The sequence below is a fragment of the Cherax quadricarinatus genome, chromosome 24 (genome assembly GCF_038502225.1).
Source record: "Cherax quadricarinatus isolate ZL_2023a chromosome 24, ASM3850222v1, whole genome shotgun sequence".
In the NCBI taxonomy this organism is placed as follows: domain Eukaryota; kingdom Metazoa; phylum Arthropoda; class Malacostraca; order Decapoda; family Parastacidae; genus Cherax; species Cherax quadricarinatus.
Genome location: NC_091315.1, coordinates 23,345,598 through 23,368,198, shown reverse-complemented (window position 1 = coordinate 23,368,198; position 22,601 = coordinate 23,345,598). Strand labels below are relative to the sequence as shown.

The window sequence follows — 22,601 nt, the reverse complement described above, 5'->3', positions numbered from 1 at the left end:
ATTTTGAATGTAATTCACTTATAAACAATGCAAATAACATCATTATTATTATTATAATCAAGGGGGAAGCGCTAAACCCGGAGGATTATACAGCGCCTGGGGGGGGGGGTTGTGGAAGGCATTCAGGCTTAATTCGGGGAACTGGAGCACAGATCCAATTCCCTAAATCAAGAGCCCCTCACCAACATCAAGGAACCTTCCTTGAGGGGCAAATAACATCAGCAACATTGAAAATTAAGACATGGAAATCTGATATGAAAAGCCAACCATATCAAATAATAATAAACAATAAAATTGTAATTTAAAGCAAAAAAATATATAAAAATAATTAATGTTACACTAAAGCAAATATTTTTAAGTACTTTAAAATAATAAATTAACTAAAATACAGCTCTTAAATTAAAAAGAACTAGGAGAGGCTGACACGGGCGGCTTTTCACTTTCTTTCCCCACGAGGATACCCGAGGTAGTGAGGTGTTTGTCCAGATATTTTCATTTTCTTTGGTTACTGTGTACTTTGTCTGCTCGGTGGGAATTTAATATACATTTTGAGGATCTGTGAGGTATGGCTGTCGTGCGTGAGTGAGAGGATATGATGCTGGAGTGTTGGTTTATTCGGGTTTTAATATGACAAGTATGAGGAGGGTTGTTTACATGATCTTGTATTACGGTCCATAAGTTAAGTTTATTTAGGTACAGGCACACATTAGTACAATTATCATACATAGTGTAAATTACCTAGGAGAACCTAAGAAAGTCAGTGACTTATTTCTACTTGGAGTCTTGGGTACTTATTTCCATTTTGGGTCCATTGGGACTTTCTATTTTGGGTCCATTGGGACTGATTTCCATTTTGGGTCTACTGGGGACTTCCATTTTGGGTCTATTGGGGACTTCCATTTTGGGTCTATTGGGGACTTCCATTTTGGGTCTATTGGGGACTTCCATTTTGGGTCTATTGGGGACTTCCATTTTGGGTCTATTGGGGACTTCCATTTTGGGTCTATTGGGGACTTCCATTTTGGGTCTATTGGGGACTTCCATTTTGGGTCTATTGGGACTGATTTCCATTTTGGGTCTATTGGGGACTTCCATTTTGGGTCTATTGGGGACTTCCATTTTGGGTCTATTGGGGACTTCCATTTTGTGTCTATTGGAGACTTCCATTTTGGGTCTATTGGGGACTTCCATTTTGGGTCTATTGGGGACTTCCATTTTGGGTCTATTGGGGACTTCCATTTTGGGTCTATTGGGGACTTCCATTTTGGGTCTATTGGGGACTTCCATTTTGGGTCTATTGGGGACTTCCAGTTTGGGTCTGCTGGGGACTTCCATTTTGGGTCCATGGTGCTTTTCTTTACTATTGACAGGATCTCTACACCAAAAGGTTTACTTAAATTCATATTTTAGGAATTAAAGTATCTTTGTCTGGCAGTGAAAGTGTTACATGCAACCTTAATGACCTGAAATGTAGTTTATAAGCTTTCAACACTTAATCTTGTTCAAGATGGGTGTCATGATGTTACTGAAGGACTCTTGATCCATGGTGAGGTCACAGATCCTGAGCTGCTTTGGGGATTAGCGTGGATGGTTACAAAGCATGGCTTGCTTCTGCAGTGTTTTAAAAATTGAGGTTGGAGAGTTGAAGGAGGAGGTCTTGCTTCTCCAGGAGGAGATTAGGAGGCTGAAGGTCCACCTCAATGGGTCTGGGAGAGAATGTGAGGTGGCTGGAGTTGTGGGAAATGAGGCTTCTAGCAGTGAGGTGCAGTCTGTCTCTCGCTGTGAAGAGGCTGTAGGTGGGGAGGTAGAAACGGCTACCAGCAGTGAGGTGCAGTCCAGCACCTGCTACAAGTGGCGAGTGGTAACCAGTAATGGGAGGAGAATCAGAATAAGGAAAGTTAAGAGTGAAGATCTGAAGGTAGGAAATCACTTCTCTGTTCTTCAGGATGAATGTACTTCAGTGGCCAGTGAAGGTAAGGGTACTACTGCCCCTGCTAACAGAGGTAAGCGCATTCTTGTGGTTGGTGATTCTCAGGTAAGATATATTGACCGTGCTTTTTGTAATAGGAATAAGAAGATGAGAGATAGTGTGCTTCCCTGGAGCTGGTGTTGGGGACATAGTTAAAAGGCTGGATAATATCATGTCAGGTAATGGGAACAAGCCAATTATCTGTCTCAGTGCTGGTGGAAATGATATTGGGAAGGGTAGGAGAGAAGAGCTGCTAGATAAGTACAGGTCGGCTATAGATTTCATTAAGTCTAAGGGAGGGGTCCCAATCATATGTAGCATCTTGCCTAGAAGGGGAGTAGGAAATGAATGGTTGTCTAGGGCAATTGGTGTAAATTGCTGGCTAGACAGATACTGCAAGGAACTTGCAATCCCATTCATTGACAACTGGAACAACTTTTATGGCAAACATGATATGTATGCAAGGGATGGGGTACATCTCTCTGGGGCTGGGGTGGTAGCACTTGCAAACTCAATTGAGAAGGCCATTGGTGAAATGCCTGTGATTTTAAACTGATAGAAGATAGAGATATGGGTGTGTGTGGGAAACAAGCAGGTTGCAACACTATGGTTGGAAACAGTAAATGTATAAAAGGCATTCAGCATGAGGTTATAAATAAAGACAATAGATCAGGTCAGCAAACAAAGGGGGACAGCAGAGGGCAGCAAGGGACTAGCTCCCTTAAGGTTTACTGTACTAATAGCAGGAGTGTAAGAAATAAGATAGATGAGCTAAGATTAATTGCAAGTGCAGGAAACATAGATATTATTGCTATAACAGAGACCTGGCTCAACCTGAAAGATAGAGAGATGCCCTCTGAATGTCACATACAAGACTATAAATTATTCCACACTGACAGGGTCAACAGGAAGGGTGGTGGAGTAGCGATGTATGTCAGAGACAATTTAAATTGTTGTGTTAGACAAGATATAAAATTAGAAGCGTCAGCCACTGAATCTGTTTGGTTACAGCTTCTCGAGGGCCGAGAAAAACTAATTTTGGGTGTGATTTACAGGGCCCCAAATCTTGATAGGGAGTGCAGTAAACTTCTATGGGACGAAATTCGTAAGGCATCTACATACGAAAATGTTGTGCTAATGGGAGATTTCAACTATAGACAGATTGACCGGAGCAATTTGACAGGAAATTTAGAGTCAGATGACTTTCTTGATACGATCCAGGATTGTTTTTTAAAACAGTTTGTGACAGAGCCAACTAGAGGAAATAACCTCCTTGACTTGGTTCTTGCCAGTAGGGAAACACTAATTAATAATCTTGAGGTTAATGATGAGCTTGGGGAAAGTGATCACAAATCACTCGGTTTTAATATATCATGGAATTCCCCTAATAATGGCAATCAAGTCTCCGTCCCTGACTTTCGCTTGGCTGATTTCATAGGACTGAAAAATTACTTAGGTGGGCTGAACTGGAATGACCTGACTAAGGGTCAGGTAGGTGGTGATGGTTGCCAATATGATGCTTTCCAGGGCATAGTTCTAGCTGCTCAGTCAAATTATGTTCCAAATAGGGAAATCAGATCAAATAAAAATGATCCTAAATGGATGAACAATAGATTAAAATATCTGATTGGTCAAAAGAGAGGCATATATAGGCAAATCAAAAGAGGAGAGGGGCAATTAAGAAATTGTTATATTCAGTTAAAGAGAGAAATAAAAAAGGGAATTAGAAAAACAAAGAGATTATGAGGTTAAAGTTGCAAGAGAATCGAAGACTAACCCAAAAGGATTCTTTCAGGTATACAGAAGTAAGATCAGGGACAAGATAGGCCCACTCAAAATTTCCTCGGGTCAGCTCACTGACAGTGATAAGGAAATGTGTAGAATTTTTAACACATCCTCTCAGTTTTTACACAGGAGGATAGCAGCGATATTCCAGAAATGATAAATTATGTAGAACAGGACGATAATCAACTGTGCACAATTAGGGTCACAAGTGACATGGTCCTTAGGCAAATAGATAAATTAAAACCTAACAAATCCCCAGGCCCTGATGAACTGTATGCAAGGGTTCTAAAGGAATGTAAAGAGGAGCTTAGCAAACCTCTGGCTAATCTTTTCAGCATATCACTACAAACTGGCATGGTGCCAGATAAGTGGAAAATGGCAAATGTGATACCTATTTTCAAAGCAGGTGACAGGTCCTTAGCTTCAAACTATAGACCAATAAGCCTAACCTCCATAGTGGGAAAATTTATGGAATCAATAATTGCCGAGGCAGTTCGTAGCCACTTTGAAAAGCATAAATTAATCAACGAATCTCAGCATGGTTTTACAAAGGGGCATTCCTGCCTTACGAATTTATTAACTTTTTTCACTAAGGTATTTGAGGAGGTAGATCATGGTAATGAATATGATATTGTGTATATGGACTTCAGTAAGGCTTTTGACAGGGTCCCACATCAGAGACTATTAAGGAAAATTAAGGCACATGGAATAGGAGGAGAAATTTTTTCCTGGATAGAGGCATGGTTGACAAATAGGCAGCAGAGAGTTTGCATAAATGGGGAGAAATCAGAGTGGGGAAGCGTCACGAGCGGTGTTCCACAGGGGTCAGTGTTGGGCCCCCTGCTGTTCACAATCTACATAAACGACATAGATGAGGGCATAAAGAGCGACATCAGCAAGTTTGCCGATGACACCAAAATAGGCCGTCGAATTCATTCTGACGAGGACATTAGAGCACTCCAGGAAGATTTGAATAGACTGATGCAGTGGTCGGAGAAGTGGCAGATGCAGTTTAATATAGACAAATGCAAAGTTCTAAATGTTGGACAGGACAATAACCATGCCACCTATAAACTAAATAATGTAGATCTTAACCCTTTGACTGTTTCAGGCCCCTCTCTGAAACTGTCATTCTATGTCGCTCAATTTTTTGAAAAAAAAAAATTATTTTTTCTTATGAAATGATAGAGAATATTTTCCCGATGGTAATGACACCAAAAGTTCGAAATTTGGTCGAAAACTCCTGGAATTATGCTCCCGCGAAGTTAGCGGTCTCGGCGACATATGCGTATCAGCGATTTCGCCGACTTTGAGCCCTATTTTCAGCCAATTCCATTGTTCCAGTTGACCAAACTCATAGCTATTTCTTTAGAACTCCATTTTATCTATCAGCTGAGTACAAGAAACCTCCCATTTACTAATTTGGACTACCCAATATGGTGGTCAGAAATTGGCAATTTGGCCAATTTCACGCAAACTAAAAAAAAGATGCCAATTTCAAAATAGGGTCCAGAATAAACAAGGTAGACATTCGTGGCACTAAAATAACATATGCTCTGTTCATTAGTCATATCTCTAGGCCCCTCTTATATTATTATTGCTTTCTATTTTGATTTTTTATTCATACAAAAAAATACAAAATTTACTGTTATGCAGACTACTGCATTATTGTAAAAATGGTATAAATAATATCAGTGCACTAGTGAAAGAATATTAGACTCCCCAGTTGACGTGTATTGGACGTGTGGTGTGATTTATTTAATCCTGAACATTGGTAAAAATAGAACATTTCCGCTACTTTGAGCTCAGTTTCAAGGTCGTTTTCATTGTCAAAGTAATGAAAATCATCTCTATTTCTGTAATATGTTTTCCATTTTATCACCTAAGAAAATGAAAACGCGAATACAACGATAAATACTGTACGAAAATACACCTCAAAGTCGGCGTTGTATTCCAAAAAAACTATCTTTTTTTTTTTCTCATTACGCAATGTGTGCTGCAGGATTTTTTTTATGTGGTGCACACTGACCACACAGACCCATTCTCTCACATGTGGGCCTACCAGCTTTCTCCCGCTTGATTTGAAGCCGCTAGAATTATTGAGTATATATACGTCAGAAACATTGGCTCGTAAGACGTATTTATACGTCGAAAACAGTCAAAGGGTTAATATTATGGATTGCGAAAAAGATTTAGGAGTTCTGGTTAGCAGTAATCTGAAACCAAGACAACAGTGCATAAGTGTTCGCAATAAAGCTAATAGAATCCTTGGCTTCATATCAAGAAGCATGAATAATAGGAGTCCTCAGGTTGTTCTTCAACTCTATACATCCTTGGTTAGGCCTCATTTAGATTATGCTGCACAGTTTTGGTCACCGTATTACAGAATGGATATAAATGCTCTGGAAAATGTACAAAGGAGGATGACAAAGTTGATCCCATGTATCAGAAACCTTCCCTATGAGGATAGACTAAGGGCTCTGAATCTGCACTCTCTAGAAAGACATAGAATTAGGGGGGATATGATTGAGGTGTATAAATGGAAGACAGGAATAAATAAAGGGGATGTAAATAGTGTGCTGAAAATATCTAGCCTAGACAGGACTCGCAGCAATGGTTTTAAGTTGGAAAAATTCAGATTCAGGAAGGATATAGGAAAGTACTGGTTTGGTAATAGAGTTGTGGATGAGTGGAACAAACTCCCAAGTACAGTTATAGAGGCCAGAACGTTGTGTAGCTTTAAAAATAGGTTGGATAAATACATGAGTGGATGTGGGTGGGTGTGAGTTGGACCTGATAGCTTGTGCTACCAGGTCGGTTGCCGTGTTCCTCTCTTAAGTCAATGTGGCCTGACCTGACTAGGTTGGGTGCATTGGCTTAAGCCGGTAGGAGACTTGGACCTGCCTCGCATGGGCCAGTAGGCCTGCTGCAATGTTACTTCGTTCTTATGTTCTTATGTATTGGACCTGCCCTCCAGGTTTTTTTTTTATATATATATATATATATATATATATATATATATATATATATATATATATATATATATATATATATATATATATATATATATATATATATATATATATATATATATATATATATATATATATATATATATATATATATATATATATATATATATATATATATATATATATATATATATATATATATATATATATATATATATATATATATATATATATATATATATATATATATATATATATATATATATATATATATATATATATATATATATATATATATATATATATATATATATATATATATATATATATATATATATATATATATATATATATATATATATATATATATATATATATATATATATATATATATATATATATATATATATATATATAATTTTATTTTTAAAACAGTACAGAACTGTTAATAAAAAAAATACAAGACCTATCCGGCAACAGATGTGATAACCTTCCATCGCCTAATGAACCACACACAACTCCGTGTGGATTCCAACACCACCACCCCTTTACCCCCCCTATTCTAAATCAAACAGCAACCTGCATTAATCTTACAGACATATTGACATATATACATTAATATAACAGTTGTCATGCTTGTCCACAAAGTGTATTAAACGACCACAAGACCGCTTGAACAGTGTACTAACAACAGTCATGGTTTAGAAATATATCACAACAAACAGTACATTGCTACAACATAAAAGACACGTAGCACACATAAGTAATTCACTACAGGAAAAGACACCTATTCCTAAAAATTATCCCCAACACAAACGTGTTTAAAGCCTCAACCCCCCCCCCCCCCCTTCGCATTTCCCACCCAAACCTATTCTCAACCAAACATACAAATTATACAGTAAAGAAAAAGAATATAACACCGTAACACATTGATACAGGACATGTATATACACAATCCATTTCACAAATATCCTCAAGTAATTACAAAGGGTCTATCCATGTACATACAAGAGGCCTCATAATAGCAGGTCCCTCACAGCTAACACTACCAGTGTTTTTATGCATTATGTATGCATAGGTATAAAATACATACCCAATACGTGACATAGAACATAAGGACGCTCCTCAAACCTCCACCATACAGACCCCACCCCATAATATTATACAACATAATAGTCCAAGATTCATACACACAGCAGCAGCATACGCCACCTCAATCACACCAGCGTACCTTAGGCGCACACAGGCGCAGGCAGCAACACCTCTAAACAGAACCTAACACTACTCATACTCCATAATTTGCAGACACATCTGAATAGCACATATCAAGTCACTTTCATCCTAACACTGGGCACATGCCCCTCAAGGCGCACGCTATCTGACGCTCCCAGACACACACGCCATTAACCGGCGCTGCCATCAAGCAGCAGACCTCACCACACCTTCCACGATGATTCCCGCCCCTATCTAACCTCCCCATCCCCTCGCACCTGGCTAAGGTTTCCTCCCTCGCTTCCCACTACTACTTTTGCTTGCCCACTTGGGCCCTGGGGCCACGTTTGCCACGCTCTCCACGCACGACACCCGTGACACCTGGCACCACCTGCTGTCGCTGTTCACCTCCACTAGCGCACCGCCCCCCATCTACCGATGCTTTCTTCCCTGTTCGTTGAGCCGGTGTCAGGACGTCGTCAGAGTCCGACATTGCTGCCGCCCTCTTCCTCGTCCCAGCCTCCTTCTCCATGTTTGTGACTGGATCGTCCACACGATGAACCTCCACCACCACCTTCGTCTCAGCCTTCTGACGAGGGGTCACCACGTCCCCACCAGCACCAACAACCGCCTCCTGCTGCTCTACTGCCACGGACACAATCTCCGCACTGGCTGTTGGCACAGCCGGGGAGACCACATCCGTAGATGAGAACATGGTATGCAAAACAGACGCTATTGTCGCATCCAAGTCCTCCACTTCCACCGTCACCTGGTCCACCCCGGAAGCCTGCTGCACCACCGGCGATGCAGGCGACTCGAGAGACGACAGCTCCAGATTCGACACCACCACTGGCTCAGTCTCCTCACTCCAAAGCCGACCGTGCCCACCATCTCCTTTTCGTCCATGTATGGGAGCCTCCTGCCCATCGGCCGGCCGGCCTTCTAGCCTGCCCTCGCTGCCCACACTCTGCTGCCATATGATCATAGTCACCGCAGAGGCGGCACGTCCGTCATTGACCAGCATACGACACCATGACCTGTGTGCGGAAGTCATCTAGGTACACATATGATGGTATGGCCTGGCGTAGAGACATCTTAAGGGTAAACGAACCATCTGGGAGACCAGCATACGCCCCAGCCACCCTATTGCCTTGTTTAGCCATGTGTACCACTCCGTATCTTCTGAAAACACTGTGGCGATCCGTTGCATCGGCCTCGAAGGGCACATTGCGCAGTTTCACCCACGTATATTGTCGAGAGACATCCACCATACGCACATGCACGTCAGGGGACACATCTACGCAGAGATCTTGGAATTGCTCAACCAGCTTCTCGTACACTGGCTTGTATAGTAGTTTCACAAATATCCGGCAGGCGCCATTTAATGCCACACCGTACAAATCCTTGTCCGCAATACCATAAGTGTCACGGATAATCTTAGGTAGCAAAACTTGTTCATTCTCAGGCGTAATCGCCCCCCGAACAAGCTGTATACCAACGGTATTCACCCGCCTCTTCACGCTGAATACCATGACGTCACTGGATAGCTTGTTAGACTGTCAGCAGAGAGGTATGAGGCACGTCCACACTCCCCAGCAGCTAGGTCGCGAATGTGTAATTATCAGAATGCCACCAAAAGGTTTACTTAAATCCATATTTTAGGAATTAAAGTATCTTTGTCTGGCAGTGAAAGTGTTACATGCAACCTTAATGACCTGAAGTGTAGTTTACAAGCTTTCAACACTTAATCTTGTTCAAGATGGGTGTCATGATGTTACTGAAGGACTCTTGATCCATGGTATTGGACCTGCCCTCCAGTTGGACTCAACCTGAATGCCTTCCATTTCCCCAGGCACTATATGCTTATGGGTTTAGTGCTTCATGTGAATGCTCCAACACCCCCTCAAGGGGGGTTCCTTGATGCTGGTGAGGGATCCTTGATCTAAGAGCCTTCCATTCCCCCCCCCCAGTGCTGTATGACCCATACAGTTTTAGTGCTTCCCCATGATTTATCATAATAATGCTGCAATGATAACAGCTCTTGATCTGAGGAATTTTGAGTTTTTTTTATTTACATTTACACAAGCTATTCAGGACTAACAGTGCTGTATGACCCTAGTAGGTTTAGTATATACGTGTACTTTGTTTTAGGACCATATGAAAGAAGCACTGCAGATGGCCTACTGGCCCATGCAAGGCAGGTCCAAGTCCCCTACCAGCCTAAGCCACTGGCCGAAGCTAGTCGGGTCTAAGCCACATCCATCCAAGAAGGAAGGAGCACTGCATCAGACCCATTAGCACAAGCTAGTCAGAGCCAACTCACCCACCCACACCCACTCATGTATTTATCTAACCTATTTTTAAAACTACACAAGGTCTTAGCTTTAATGACGCTACTTGAGAGTTTGTTCGACTCCTCTACAACTCTATTACCAAACCAGTGCTTTCCTATAACTTTTCTGAATAAATTTTGGCTTTGCATGCATTTACATTTCTACCATAAGTGTTATGTAGTAAATTTTGCGAATTGAAATGAGAACCCTGAATACTTTTAAACAGGCTGGACAGGTATGTAAGTGGGTTTGAAATCTATTAAAATTGCATATGTCTTCAGAACTATCAGTTGTCACCCAGAAACAGTAAATAATGAAATATTTCTATTAGGGTCCCTATTGTTTTCAAGGGTCACATTAAAATAGTGCTACAGTAGGCCTGTGCAAGGCCGGTTCTTCATTTGTCTAATCTAATTTCAGAGCTACTCAAAGGTGCTTGCTCTGCTTTAATTAGATTATGTATTGTACTGATAAATTGCCTTGTGTAATAAAGGTGTTTGATTATTAGTAAATGACAGTATATGTATAGGAATTGTTACTCGTGGAAGAAGATGCAGGATGTACACATTATAGTTTCCAAGTTTTAATAAAGAGCTGTCTCATATTTTTGTTTATTCACAGCAAAATGGCGCCACGATATCAAATGGCTGTTGGCCTCAGCAAAGGTCATAAAGTCACCAAGAACACAAGAAAGCCAAAGCCCAGTTCCCGTAAAGGGGTAAGTGTATTTTGAGTGTGTGTATATATGTCACAGGTCTTGCTACTATAAAATGTACAGTAAATTTTACAATGCAGTTTTCTTGCATTAAAATAAAATTAGTAATAAAAATTTGTATAGTCCAGAAATCTTTATTTTACAGTGTAAATCTGTAAATAAAACTTAGACATTTTTGTCTACTTGCTGATAGCCAGCAGTACAGCACTAGTACAATTTGTTAAGGAGATGACTTATGATGTTCACATGTACTGTCCATGCAAGCACATGCATGCTACTGTGCATGTGTGCACACACTGGTCCATTTGGGCCACAGTACATCCCCAATTTACTATTATAATACATTCCTGGAAATTCGTTTTATCAGTTGATTGGTACTTTTTTTTTTTTTTTCCTCAAGAATTTTTACCCATATTACCTTGAAAGTGCCTTTTCAGTTGTATAGGTAACAAAATAATTGTGCAATAAATATTAATAAAATGTTTTGCAATGCATTGTGCACAGTACATCCTTATCTTATAAGGACAGTTTTTTTGTAAGGAAATAGTGAGGGAGGTGTTATGAGGAAGGAGGGAGTGGAGTGGTGGGACTGTGGGGGGGGGCATTCTATGGACCCAGAAACATAGCCAGGCCCATACACTTACCACTCCCTTGTTGGAGTTCATAGGCTTGAACCTGTAGCATTAACATTGTATGTGGTGCCAGCCAGCTTGCCCCTTCCATTCTGTGTTACAAGACACTGCACTAAACATTTCCCTCTTGTCAGTTGTGCTTTTCAGCTATTAACCCTTAAACTGTCCAAACGTAGATCTACTTTTTTCAGCATTTGAAAGTATGTATGTAAAAAAGTAGATCTTTTTTTTTTTTTTTTTTTTTTTACATTTGAAAATGTGTAAAAAAAACTTTGATCTACTTTTTATTTTTATATATATATATATATATATATATATATATATATATATATATATATATATATATATATATATATATATATATATATATATATATATATTTATATATATATATATATTTATATATATATATATTTATATATATATATATTTATATTTATATATATATATATATATATATATATTTATATTTATTTATTTATTTATTTTATTTAGTGAAGGGATTCAGGGAAACCGGTTATTTTCTTATAGTCGGACTTGAGTCCTGGAAATGGGAAGTACAATGCCTGCACTTTAAAGGAGGGGTTTGGGATATTGGCAGTTTGGAGGGATATGTTGTGTATCTTTATATGTGTATGCTTCTAGACTGTTGTATTCTGAGCACCTCTGCAAAAACAGTGATAATGTGTGAGTGTGGTGAAAGTGTTGAATGATGGTGAAAGTATTTTCTTTTTGGGGATTTTCTTTTTTGGGTCACCCTGCCTCGGTGGGAGACGGCCGACTTGTTGAAAATAAATAAAAATATATATATATATATATATATATATATATATATATATATATATATATATATATATATATATATTATTTATTTATTTGAAAATATGTAAAAAACGTACATCTACTTTTGGAGCACTACGCATGTGAACATAAATTTGTTTGGACAGTTTAAGGGTTAAATTTGTGGTTCTTGGCCATCCAACTAAATAAAGATGAGCTATCTCTACATGCATAAAATTAACGTATACAGTGTGAATGCATTTGATAGAAAATAGAGAGAAAAAAATTTATCCTTGAATATGTATCATACACTGCCTTGTTAACAGGGAAGTCTGGACTGAGGATGAAACTAGTCGCAGCTGTGTTTTTGACATTTCAACCTGAGTGTTTTATTTTCTAAATACTGGTCTGGTTTAGTACAGAAAAAATGTAGAATGGTCACCCATTTTGCCTTTTTGAGTTTTATTTAATCAGTATTTTGTATGGCCATATTTTGGGGGGGGGGGATATTTGATATTTTTCACTTTGAATGAATGTCAGGCATTGCAAGGGCAAAAATGTTCTTAGTGTACAGTGTAAGTTTAATATGTATGCTTATGTATTTATTTTATTTCAGAAAATCACCAAACACAACAAGTTTGTGAGAGACATTGTCCGTGAGGTTATGGGCTTTGCTCCTTATGAGAAGCGTACTATTGAATTACTGAAGGTGTCAAAGGATAAGAGGGCCTTAAAGTTCCTAAAGAAACGGGTATGTTTATCCATCTTTCTTTCAGCTCTTTGATGTAGAAGTAATTTATAGTTAGGAAGTCCTATTTTTTTTTTTATTAACAGGGCAGCTGTGCTGTTTGGCGAGCTTTTAGGACGGTTTTAATGTCTAATTACCATTCTAACCCTTTGACTGTCGCAACCTCCAATCCTGAGGTCTCTCCTGGCGTCGCAAAAATTAAAAAAAAATATATTTTCTTATGAAATGATAGAGAATCTTTTCCCAATGGTAATGACACAAAAAGTACGAAATTTGATGGAAAACTTACGGAATTACACTCTCGCAAAGTTAGCGACCTCGGCGATATTTATTAATCGGCAATTTCGCCCACTTTGAGCCCTATTTTCAGCTAATTCTGTTGTTCCAGTAGACCACACACATAGCTATTTCTTTAAAACTCCATTTTTTTCTATCGATTGAGTACAAGAAACTGCTCATTTACCAATTTCAACTACCCAGTAACATGGTCAGAAATTTGCAATTTGGCCAATTTCACAAAAATTTAAAAATATGACAATTTCAAAATAGGGTCCAGAATGAACAATGCAGACATTCCTGACTCTAAAATAACATTTTCTTTGTTCATCAGTCATGTCTCCAGGCCCCTCTGATATTACTCTTGCTTTCTGTTTTGAATTTTTATTCAAACAAAAAATAGAAGATTTACTGTTATGCAGACTACTGCAATATTGCAATAATTGTATAAATGTCAACCCATTCATTACTGCATATTAGAATGGCTAGTTGGACATTTATTGGACATTAACATCATTTGTTTACTTTTGAACATTGGCAAAAATCAAACATTTCCCATACTTTGAGCTCCATTTCCAGGTTCTTTTTATAGTAAAACCAATCAAATCACCTCTATTTCTATAATATGTTTTCCCTTCTATCAAATGAGACCAAGAAAGCGAGAATACGTACAACCATGATTCCCCCCCCCCCCCCCCCAACAAGTCGGCCGTCTCCCACCGAGGCAGGGTGACCCAAAGAGAAAGAAAATCCCCAAAAAGAAAATACTTTCATCATCATTCAACACTTCCACCTCACTCACACATAATCACTGTTTTTGCAGACGTGCCCAGAATACAACAGCTTAGAAGTATATACAGTGGACCCCCGCATACCGTCGGCATCACATAACGTTTAATCCGCATACCGCTCGCTTTTATCGCAAAAATTTTGCCTCGCATACCGCTCAAAAACCCGCTCACCGCTGTTCGTCCGAGACGCGTCCAATGTGCACCCTTAGCCAGCCTCACATGTGCCGCTGGTGGCATTGTTTACCAGCCAGCCTGCGCGGTAACATCCAAGCATACAATCGGAACATTTCGTATTATTACAGTGTTTTTGGTGATTTTATCTGCAAAATAAGTGACCATGGGCCCCAAGAAAGCTTCTAGTGCCAACCCTACAGCAATAAGGGTGAGAATTACTATAGAGCTGAAGAAAAAGATCATTGATAAGTATCAAAGTGGAGTGCGTGTCTCCGAGCTGGCCAGGTTGTATAATAAACCCCAATCAACCATTGCTACTATTGGTGGTACAGCTGCTGCTGCTGCTGTACCACCGTCAGCTGCTGCTGCTGCTACTGTACCACCGTCAGCTGCTGCTGTAGTACCGTCTGCTGCTGCTGCTGTAGCACTGTCAGCTGCTGCTGTAGCACTGTCAGCTGCTGCTGCTGCTGCTGCTGCTGCTGCTGTAGCACCGTTGTTGGTGTGGCTTATTGAGAATACCAAGAAACAATTAACCCCAGAGGATTTGCCACCCAGGATAACCCAAAAAAGTCAGTGTCATCGAAGACTGTCTAACTTATTTCCATTGGGGTCCTTAATCTTGTCTCCCAGGATGCAACCCACAATAGTCAACTAACACCCAGGTGAACAGGGAAAAATGCCTGGAACTAGTGTTCATATTGGTGAATTTAAAGCCAGCAAAGGTTGGTTTGAGAGATTTAAGAATCGTAGTGGCATACAGTGTGATAAGGCCTGTTCTGGAAGAAAATGCCAAACAGGACCTACAGTACTCAGGAGGAAAAGGCACTCCCAGGACACAGTGTCTCATCAGTCATTGCTGCATCTTCAATAAAGGTAAGTGTCATTTATTCTTCATTTAGTAGAGTAGTACATGCACAATATATATTGTGCATGTACTACTCTACTATTGTGCATGTATCCTTCTCTTTGTGTGTAGAAAAATGTATATTTCATGTGGTAAAAAAAAATTTTTCATACTTTTGGGTGTCTTGCACGGATTGATTTGATTTCCATTATTTCTTATGGGGAAAATTCATTAGCATACCGATCATTTCGCATAACAATGAGCCCTCTTGCACGGATTAAAGTCGCTATGCGGGGGTCCACTGTACGTATAAAAATACACAGTATATCTCTCCAAACTGCCAATATCCCAAACCCCCTCCTTTAGAGTGCAGGCATTGTACTTCCCATTTCCAGGACTTGAGTCCAGTTATATAAAACAACCGGTTTCCCTGAATCCCTTCACTAAATATTACCCTGCTCACACTCCAACAGATCGTCAGGTCCCGAATGCCATTTGTCTCCATTCACTCCTATCTAACACGCTTACGCACACTTGCTGGAAGTCCAAACCCCTCACCCACAACACCTTTACCCCCCTCCCTCCAACCTTTTCGAGGACGACCCCTACCCTTACTTCCTTTCCCTACAGATTTATACTCTCCATGTCATTCTACTTTGATCCATTCTCTCTAAATGACCAAACCACCTCTTCAGCCCTCTGACTAATACTTTTATTAACTCCACACCTTCTCCTAATTTCCACACTCTGAATTTTCTGCATAATATTTACACCACACATTGCTCTTAGACAGGACATCTCCACTGCCTCCAACTGCCTCCTTGGCTACAACCCAAGCTTCACGCCCATATAAGAGTGTTGGTACTACTATACTTTCATACATTCCCTTCTTTGCCTCCATAGATAACATTTTTTGCCTCCATATATAACATTTTTTTGCCTCCACATATACCTAGGTTTAAAAATGTAGTGTTAGAGTGTTCAGCAGAAGTTTGTGGTTACAGGAAAGTGGGTGCGGGAGGGAAGAGGAGCGATTGATGGAATGATGTAAAGAGAGTAGTAAGGGAGAAAAAGTTAGCATATGTGAAGTTTTTACAAAGTATAAGTGATGCAAGGAGGGAAGAGTATATGGAGAAAAAGAGAGAGGTTGAGAGTGGTGAAGCAATGTAAAAAGAGAGCAAATGAGAGAGAGGGTGAGATGTTATCAACAAATTTTGTTGAAAATAAGAAAAAGTTTTGGAGTGAGATTAACAAGTTAAGGAAGCCTAGAGAACAAATGGATTTGTCAGTTAAAAATAGGAGAGGAGAGTTATTAAATGGAGAGTTAGAGGTATTGGGAAGATGGCGGGAATATTTTGAGGAATTGTTAAATGTTGCTGAAGATAGGGAAGCTGTGATTTTGTGTATAGGGCAAGGAGGAATAACATCATGTAGGAGTGAGGAAGAGCCAGTTGTGAGTGTGTGGGAAGTTCGTGAGGCAGTAGGTAAAATGAAAGGGGGTAAGGCAGCCAGGATTGATGGGATAAAGATAGAAATGTTAAAAGCAGGTGGGGATATAGTTTTGGAGTGGTTGGTGCAATTATTTAATAAATGTATGGAAGAGGGTAAGGTACCTAGGGATTGACAGAGAGCATGCATAGTTCCTTAGTATAAAGGCAAAGGGGACAAAAGAGAGTGCAAAAATTATAGGGGGATAAGTCTGTTGAGTATACCTGGTAAAGTGTATGGTAGTTATTATTGAAAGAATTAAAAGTAAGACGGAGAATAGGATAGCAGATGAACAAGGAGGCTTTAGGAAAGGTAGGGGGTGTGTGGACCAGGTGTTTACAGTGAAACATGTAAGTGAACAGTATTTAGATAAGGCTAAAGAGGTCTTTGTGGCATTTATGGATTTGGAAAAGGCGTATGACAGGGTGGATAGGGGGGGCAATGTGGCAGATGTTGCAGGTGTATGGTGTTGGAGGTAGGTTACTGAAAGCAGTTAAGAGTTTTTACGAGGATAGTGAGGCTCAAGTTAGAGTATGTAGGAAAGAGGGAAATTATTTCCCAGTAAAAGTAGGCCTTAGACAAGGATGTGTGATGTCACCGTGGTTGTTTAATATATTTATAGATGGGGTTGTAAGAGAAGTAAATGCGAGGGTCTTGGCAAGAGGCGTGGAGTTAAAAGATAAAGAATCACACATAAAGTGGGAGTTGTCACAGTTGCTCTTTGCTGATGACACTGCTCTTGGGAGATTCTGAAGAGAAGTTGCAGAGATTGGTGGATGAATTTGGTAGGGTGTGCAAAAGAAGAAAATTAAAAGTGAATACAGGAAAGAGTAAGGTTATGAGGATAACAAAAAGATTAGGTGATGAAAGATTGGATATCAGATTGGAGGGAGAGAGTATGGAGGAGGTAAATGTATTCAGATATTTGGGAGTGGACATGTCAGTGGATGGGTCTATGAAAGATGAAGTGAAACATAGAATTGATGAGGGGAAAAGGGTGAGTGGTGCACTTCGGAGTCTGTGGAGACAAAGAACTTTGTCCTTGGAGGCAAAGAGGGGAATGTATGAGAGTATAGTTTTACCAACGCTCTTATATGGGTGTGAAGCATGGGTGATGAATGTTGCAGCGAGGAGAAGGCTGGAGGCAGTGGAGATGTCATGTCTGAGGGCAATGTGTGGTGTGAATATAATGCAGAGAATTCGTAGTTTGGAAGTTAGGAGGAGGTGCAGGATTACCAAAACTGTTGTCCAGAGGGCTGAGGAAGGGTTGTTGAGGTGGTTCGGGCATGTAGAGAGAATGGAGCGAAACAGAATGACTTCAAGAGTGTATCAGTCTGTAGTGGAAGGAAGGCGGGGTAGGGGTCGGCCTAGGAAAGGTTGGAGGGAAGGGGTAAAGGAGGTTTTGTGTGCGAGGAGCTTGGACTTCCAGCAGGCATGCGTGAGCGTGTTTGATCGGAGTGAATGGAGACAAATGGTTTTTAATACTTGACGTGCTGTTGAAGTGTGAGCAAAGTAACATTTATGAAGGGGTTCAGGGAAACCGGCAAGCCGGACTTGAGTCCTGGAGATGGGAAGTACAGTGCCTGCACTCTGAAGGAGGGGTGTTAATGTTGCAGTTTAAAAACTGACGTGTAAAGCACCCTTCTGGCAAGACAGCGATGGAGTGAATGATGGTGAAAGTTTTTCTTTTTCGGGCCACCCTGCCTTGGTGGGAATCGGCCAGTGTGATAATAAAATATACCTCAATGCACCACTCGCCTTTTTTCCTTCATCAGTTCTGTGATTAACCTCATCCTTCATAAATCCGTCCGCTGACACGTCAACTCCCAAATATCTGAAAACATTCACTTCTTCCATACTACTCCTCCCCAATTTGATATCCAATTTTTTTTTATCTAAATCATTTGATACTCTCATCACCTTACTCTTTTCTATGTTCACTTTCAACTTTCTACCTTTACACACATTCCCAAATTCATCCACTAACCTTTGCAATTTTTCTTTAGAATCTCACAACCATGAATACTATACGAAAATGGACCACAAAGTCGGCATTTTAATTAAAAAAAAAGTTTTGAGTATATATACGTCAAACACAGTGGCTCGTAAGACATATAGTATATACGACCGAAGCAGTCAAAGGCTTAAAGGATTAATTTTTTTACTTGATTTGTTGATGAGTTTGGGTACTTAACATTTGCAAGGTTTTTATAGCTTTACATTTCTAGATTTGTGAGTGATAGTACATACCTTTTTTTCTCTCTCTCTTCCTCTTGTACAAAACCCTTCCTACCATCCCCTTCTTCCCTGCCTTCCTAACCTACCAACCCCCCACCTTTTTCTCCCTACACCCTCGCATGCTAATCCTTTCCTTTCTCCAAGCATATCTTTGGTTTTCAAATCTTCCTCCACACAGGAATCTTTATTTGCAAGTATGCTACAGTTTAGGGGTCTGGTTGTTGATGCAGAATTTGACCCTCTTTCAACTGGAAATAATAATAATAGACAGTTTTGTCAAAAAACCCGTCTCCTGTATATATTACTAAATGTAAAAGGAGAAACGTTCGTTTTCCCTTTTGGGCCACCCCACCTCGGTGGGATACAGCCATTGTGTCAAAAGAAGAAGAATTTTGTCAAATAAATATAGTACACACATTTACCCATGGTGATGTGGTAATGGAGTATCTTTTACTCTTTGTTTGATGTGTCATTTTACTAACCATGTTACATATTACAACCATTCCTTTGTGTGCCTTGTGCAATTCTAATAATTGTGATTAAAGTTTAACTATCTCTGTGAAGAGGTACGTGATAGTCCCCCAGTCCACTTAATTCTGTCATTGGCACTACTTGTATATAATTCAAGTGTAGAATAAATTAGAATGTGCGAACATGAAAATTGTGTTTAATGACTAAAAATTTTTGGAAATTTCAATTATGTGGATACACACTATATAATGCATTATTCGTGAATTAAAAGTTTGTGAGGTCTTTGTGTGTGTGGTCCTTTTAACTTTGAATTCTCAACCATACTTCATAAGTCTAAAACTTAATTGAAAGGAAGTGAGAATAAGAATGGGTGATGTGAAGGTCAAAAGTGAGAAAGAGGAAATGACAGGAATGTGCTTGTTAAGGAAGAGAGGTTTGATAGTAACTTGTGTGAGATTTATATGTTTGTTGCATGTGCATTATGTGCTGAAAAAATATAATGAAGAATGGACTAAAAATGAGAATGGTATGATGTGACTTAATAGCAATGTTGGAATAGACTTTGAAAATTATGTATATTATAGTATAGTACTGGGTATGTATTTCTCCTTGGAAATTGTTGATCCTAGACTATACATTTAAATTAAAAGAATCTATCAAATACATCTTTTACAGTCATGGTATACAAAATTTGATTTAGAAGCAATATTTAAGCATGTATAGTCCCTTTATATAAAGGGAAAGGGGACAAAAGAGACTGTAAAAATTATAGAGGAATAAGTTTACTGAGTATACCAGGAAAAGTGTACAGTAGGGTTATAATTGAAAGAATTAGAGGTAAGACAGAATGTAGGATTGCAGATGAGCAAGAAGGTTTCAGAGTGGGTAGGGGATGTGTAGATCAAGTGTTTATATTGAAGCATATATGTGAACAGTATTTAGATAAAGGTAGGGAAGTTTTTATTGCATTTATGGATTTAGAAAAGGCATATGATAGAGTGGATAGAGGAGCAATGTGGCAGATGTTGCAAGTAGTATATGGAATAGGTGGTAAGTTATTAAATGCTGTAAAGAGTTTTTATAAGGATAGTGAGGCTCAGGTTAGGGTGTGTAGAAGAGAGGGAGACTACTTCCTGGTAAAAGTAGGTCTTAGACAGAGATGTGTAATGTCACCATGGTTGTTTAATATATTTATAGATGGGGTTGTAAAGGAAGTAAATGCTAGGGTGTTCGGGAGAGGGGTGGGATTAAATTTTGGGGAATCAAATTCAAAATGGGAATTGACAGTTACTTTTTGCTGATGATACTGTGCTTATGGGAGATTCTAAAGAAAAATTGCAAAGGTTAGTGGATGAGTTTGGGAATGTGTGTAAAGGTAGAAAGTTGAAAGTGAACATAGAAAAGAGTAAGGCGATGAGGGTATCAAATGATTTAGATAAAGAAAAATTGGATATCAAGTTGAGGAGGAGTATGGAAGAAGTGAATGTTTTCAGATACTTGGGAGTTGACATGTCGGCGGATGGATTTATGAAGGATGAGGTTAATCATAGAATTGATGAGGGAAAAAAGGTGAGTGGTGCGTTGAGGTATATGTGGAGTCAAAAAATGTTATCTATGGAGGCAAAGAAGGGAATGTATGAAAGTATAGTAGTGCCAACACTCTCATATGGGTGTGAAGCTTGGGTGGTAAATGCAGCAGCGAGGAGATGGTTGGAGGCAGTGGAGATGTCCTGTTTAAGGGCAATGTGTGGTGTAAATATTATGCAGAAAATTCGGAGTGTGGAAATTAGGAAAAGGTGTGGAGTTAATAAAAGTATTATCAGAGGGCAGAAGAGGGGTTGTTGAGGTGGTTTGGTCATTTAGAGAGAATGGATCAAAGTAGAACGACATGGAAAGCATATAAATCTATAGGGGAAGGAAGGCGATGTAGGGGTCGTCTTCGAAAGGGTTGGAGAGAGGGGGTAAAGGAGGTTTTGTGGGCAAGGGGCTTGGACTTCCAGCAAGCGTGCATGAGCGTGTTAGATAGGAGTGAATGGAGACGAATGGTACTTGGGACCTGACGATATGTTGGAGTGTGAGCAGGGTAATATTTAGTGAAGGGATTCAGGGAAATCAGTTATTTTCATATAGTCAGACTTGAGTCCTGGAAATGGGAAGTACAATGCCTGCACTTTAAAGGAGGGGTTTGGGATATTGGCAGTTTGGAGGGATATGTTGTGTATCTTTATATGTGTATGCTTCTAAACTGTTGTATTCTGAGCACCTCTGCAAAAACAGTGATAATGTGTGAGTGTGGTGAAAGTGTTGAATGATGATGAAAGTATTTTCTTATTGGGGATTTTCTTTCTTGTTTGGGTCACCCTGCCTTGGTGGGAGACGGCCGACTTGTTGAAAAAAAAAAATTTAAGCAATAGATAAATTAATCTTATTTTTCCCGTTTTTATTTGCCTTGCAGTTGGGCACACACATTCGTGCAAAGAGGAAGCGTGAGGAAATGCAGCGTGTAATGGGCCAACAAAGGAAGGCTACTGCAGCTGCCGCTGCTGCTGCAGCTGCTGCCGCTGCTGCTGCTGCCGCTGCAGCCCACAAGTAAATTGCTATTTAATAAATTTTAAAAATACTTGTTTATTTTTTTTACCTGTCCTAACAGTAAACTATTTGCCTATTGTAATTTTGCAAATTGTGGTTCCTAGATTTTGTGAGGATGAAAGTAACATGTGATTTAATGCAGTGCTTATCATTAACATACATGGTCTCTAAAATCAGTTACAAAATAAGTCATTCCTTGCACTCTAGGACATCCTTCAACCATCTATAAAGTGATTGACGCATTCTTCAAATTTTCGTGGGGTAAATTATTCTACAACTCATGTGTGGCATCCTTTCCTTAGTAACTTTATCTCAGCTCAGAGGTTTGAAGACATTAACCCTCAACCCGTAAACAGTCCAAACGTATATATACGGTTTTTCAACATTTGAAAGTATGTAAAATAAAGTAGATCTTTTTGTTTTTTTACATTTGAAAATGTGTAAAAAAAACTTTGATCTATTTTTTTTTTTTTTTTTTTTTTTTTTTATGTAAAAAAAAGTAGATCTACTTTTGTAGCACTACACATGTGAATGTAGATCTGCTTGGACCGTTTACGGGTTAAATGGTCCAAACGTATATACGT

The 22,601-nt window shown here is 39.4% G+C and overlaps 1 protein-coding gene across 3 annotated transcripts; it reads left to right on the top strand.

Moving 5' to 3' along the window:
- Positions 1–409: 409 nt before the first annotated feature.
- Positions 410–22,048, top strand: RpL36 (ribosomal protein L36). Of its 3 annotated transcripts, none has more exons than XM_053779629.2 (4): positions 410–466; positions 10,893–10,989; positions 13,015–13,149; positions 21,884–22,048. In XM_053779629.2, the coding sequence occupies exons 2-4, from the start codon at positions 10,897–10,899 to the stop codon at positions 22,019–22,021; spliced, it is 366 nt and encodes a 121-aa protein (XP_053635604.1). In that variant the 5' UTR covers positions 410–466; positions 10,893–10,896; the 3' UTR covers positions 22,022–22,048. The 3 variants fall into 3 exon arrangements, with proteins under 3 accessions (XP_053635604.1, XP_069944365.1, XP_053635603.1); XM_070088264.1 differs by having other exon boundaries at positions 439–474; XM_053779628.2 differs by lacking the exon at positions 410–466 and adding an exon at positions 539–563.
- The last annotated feature ends 553 nt before the right edge of the window (positions 22,049–22,601 follow it).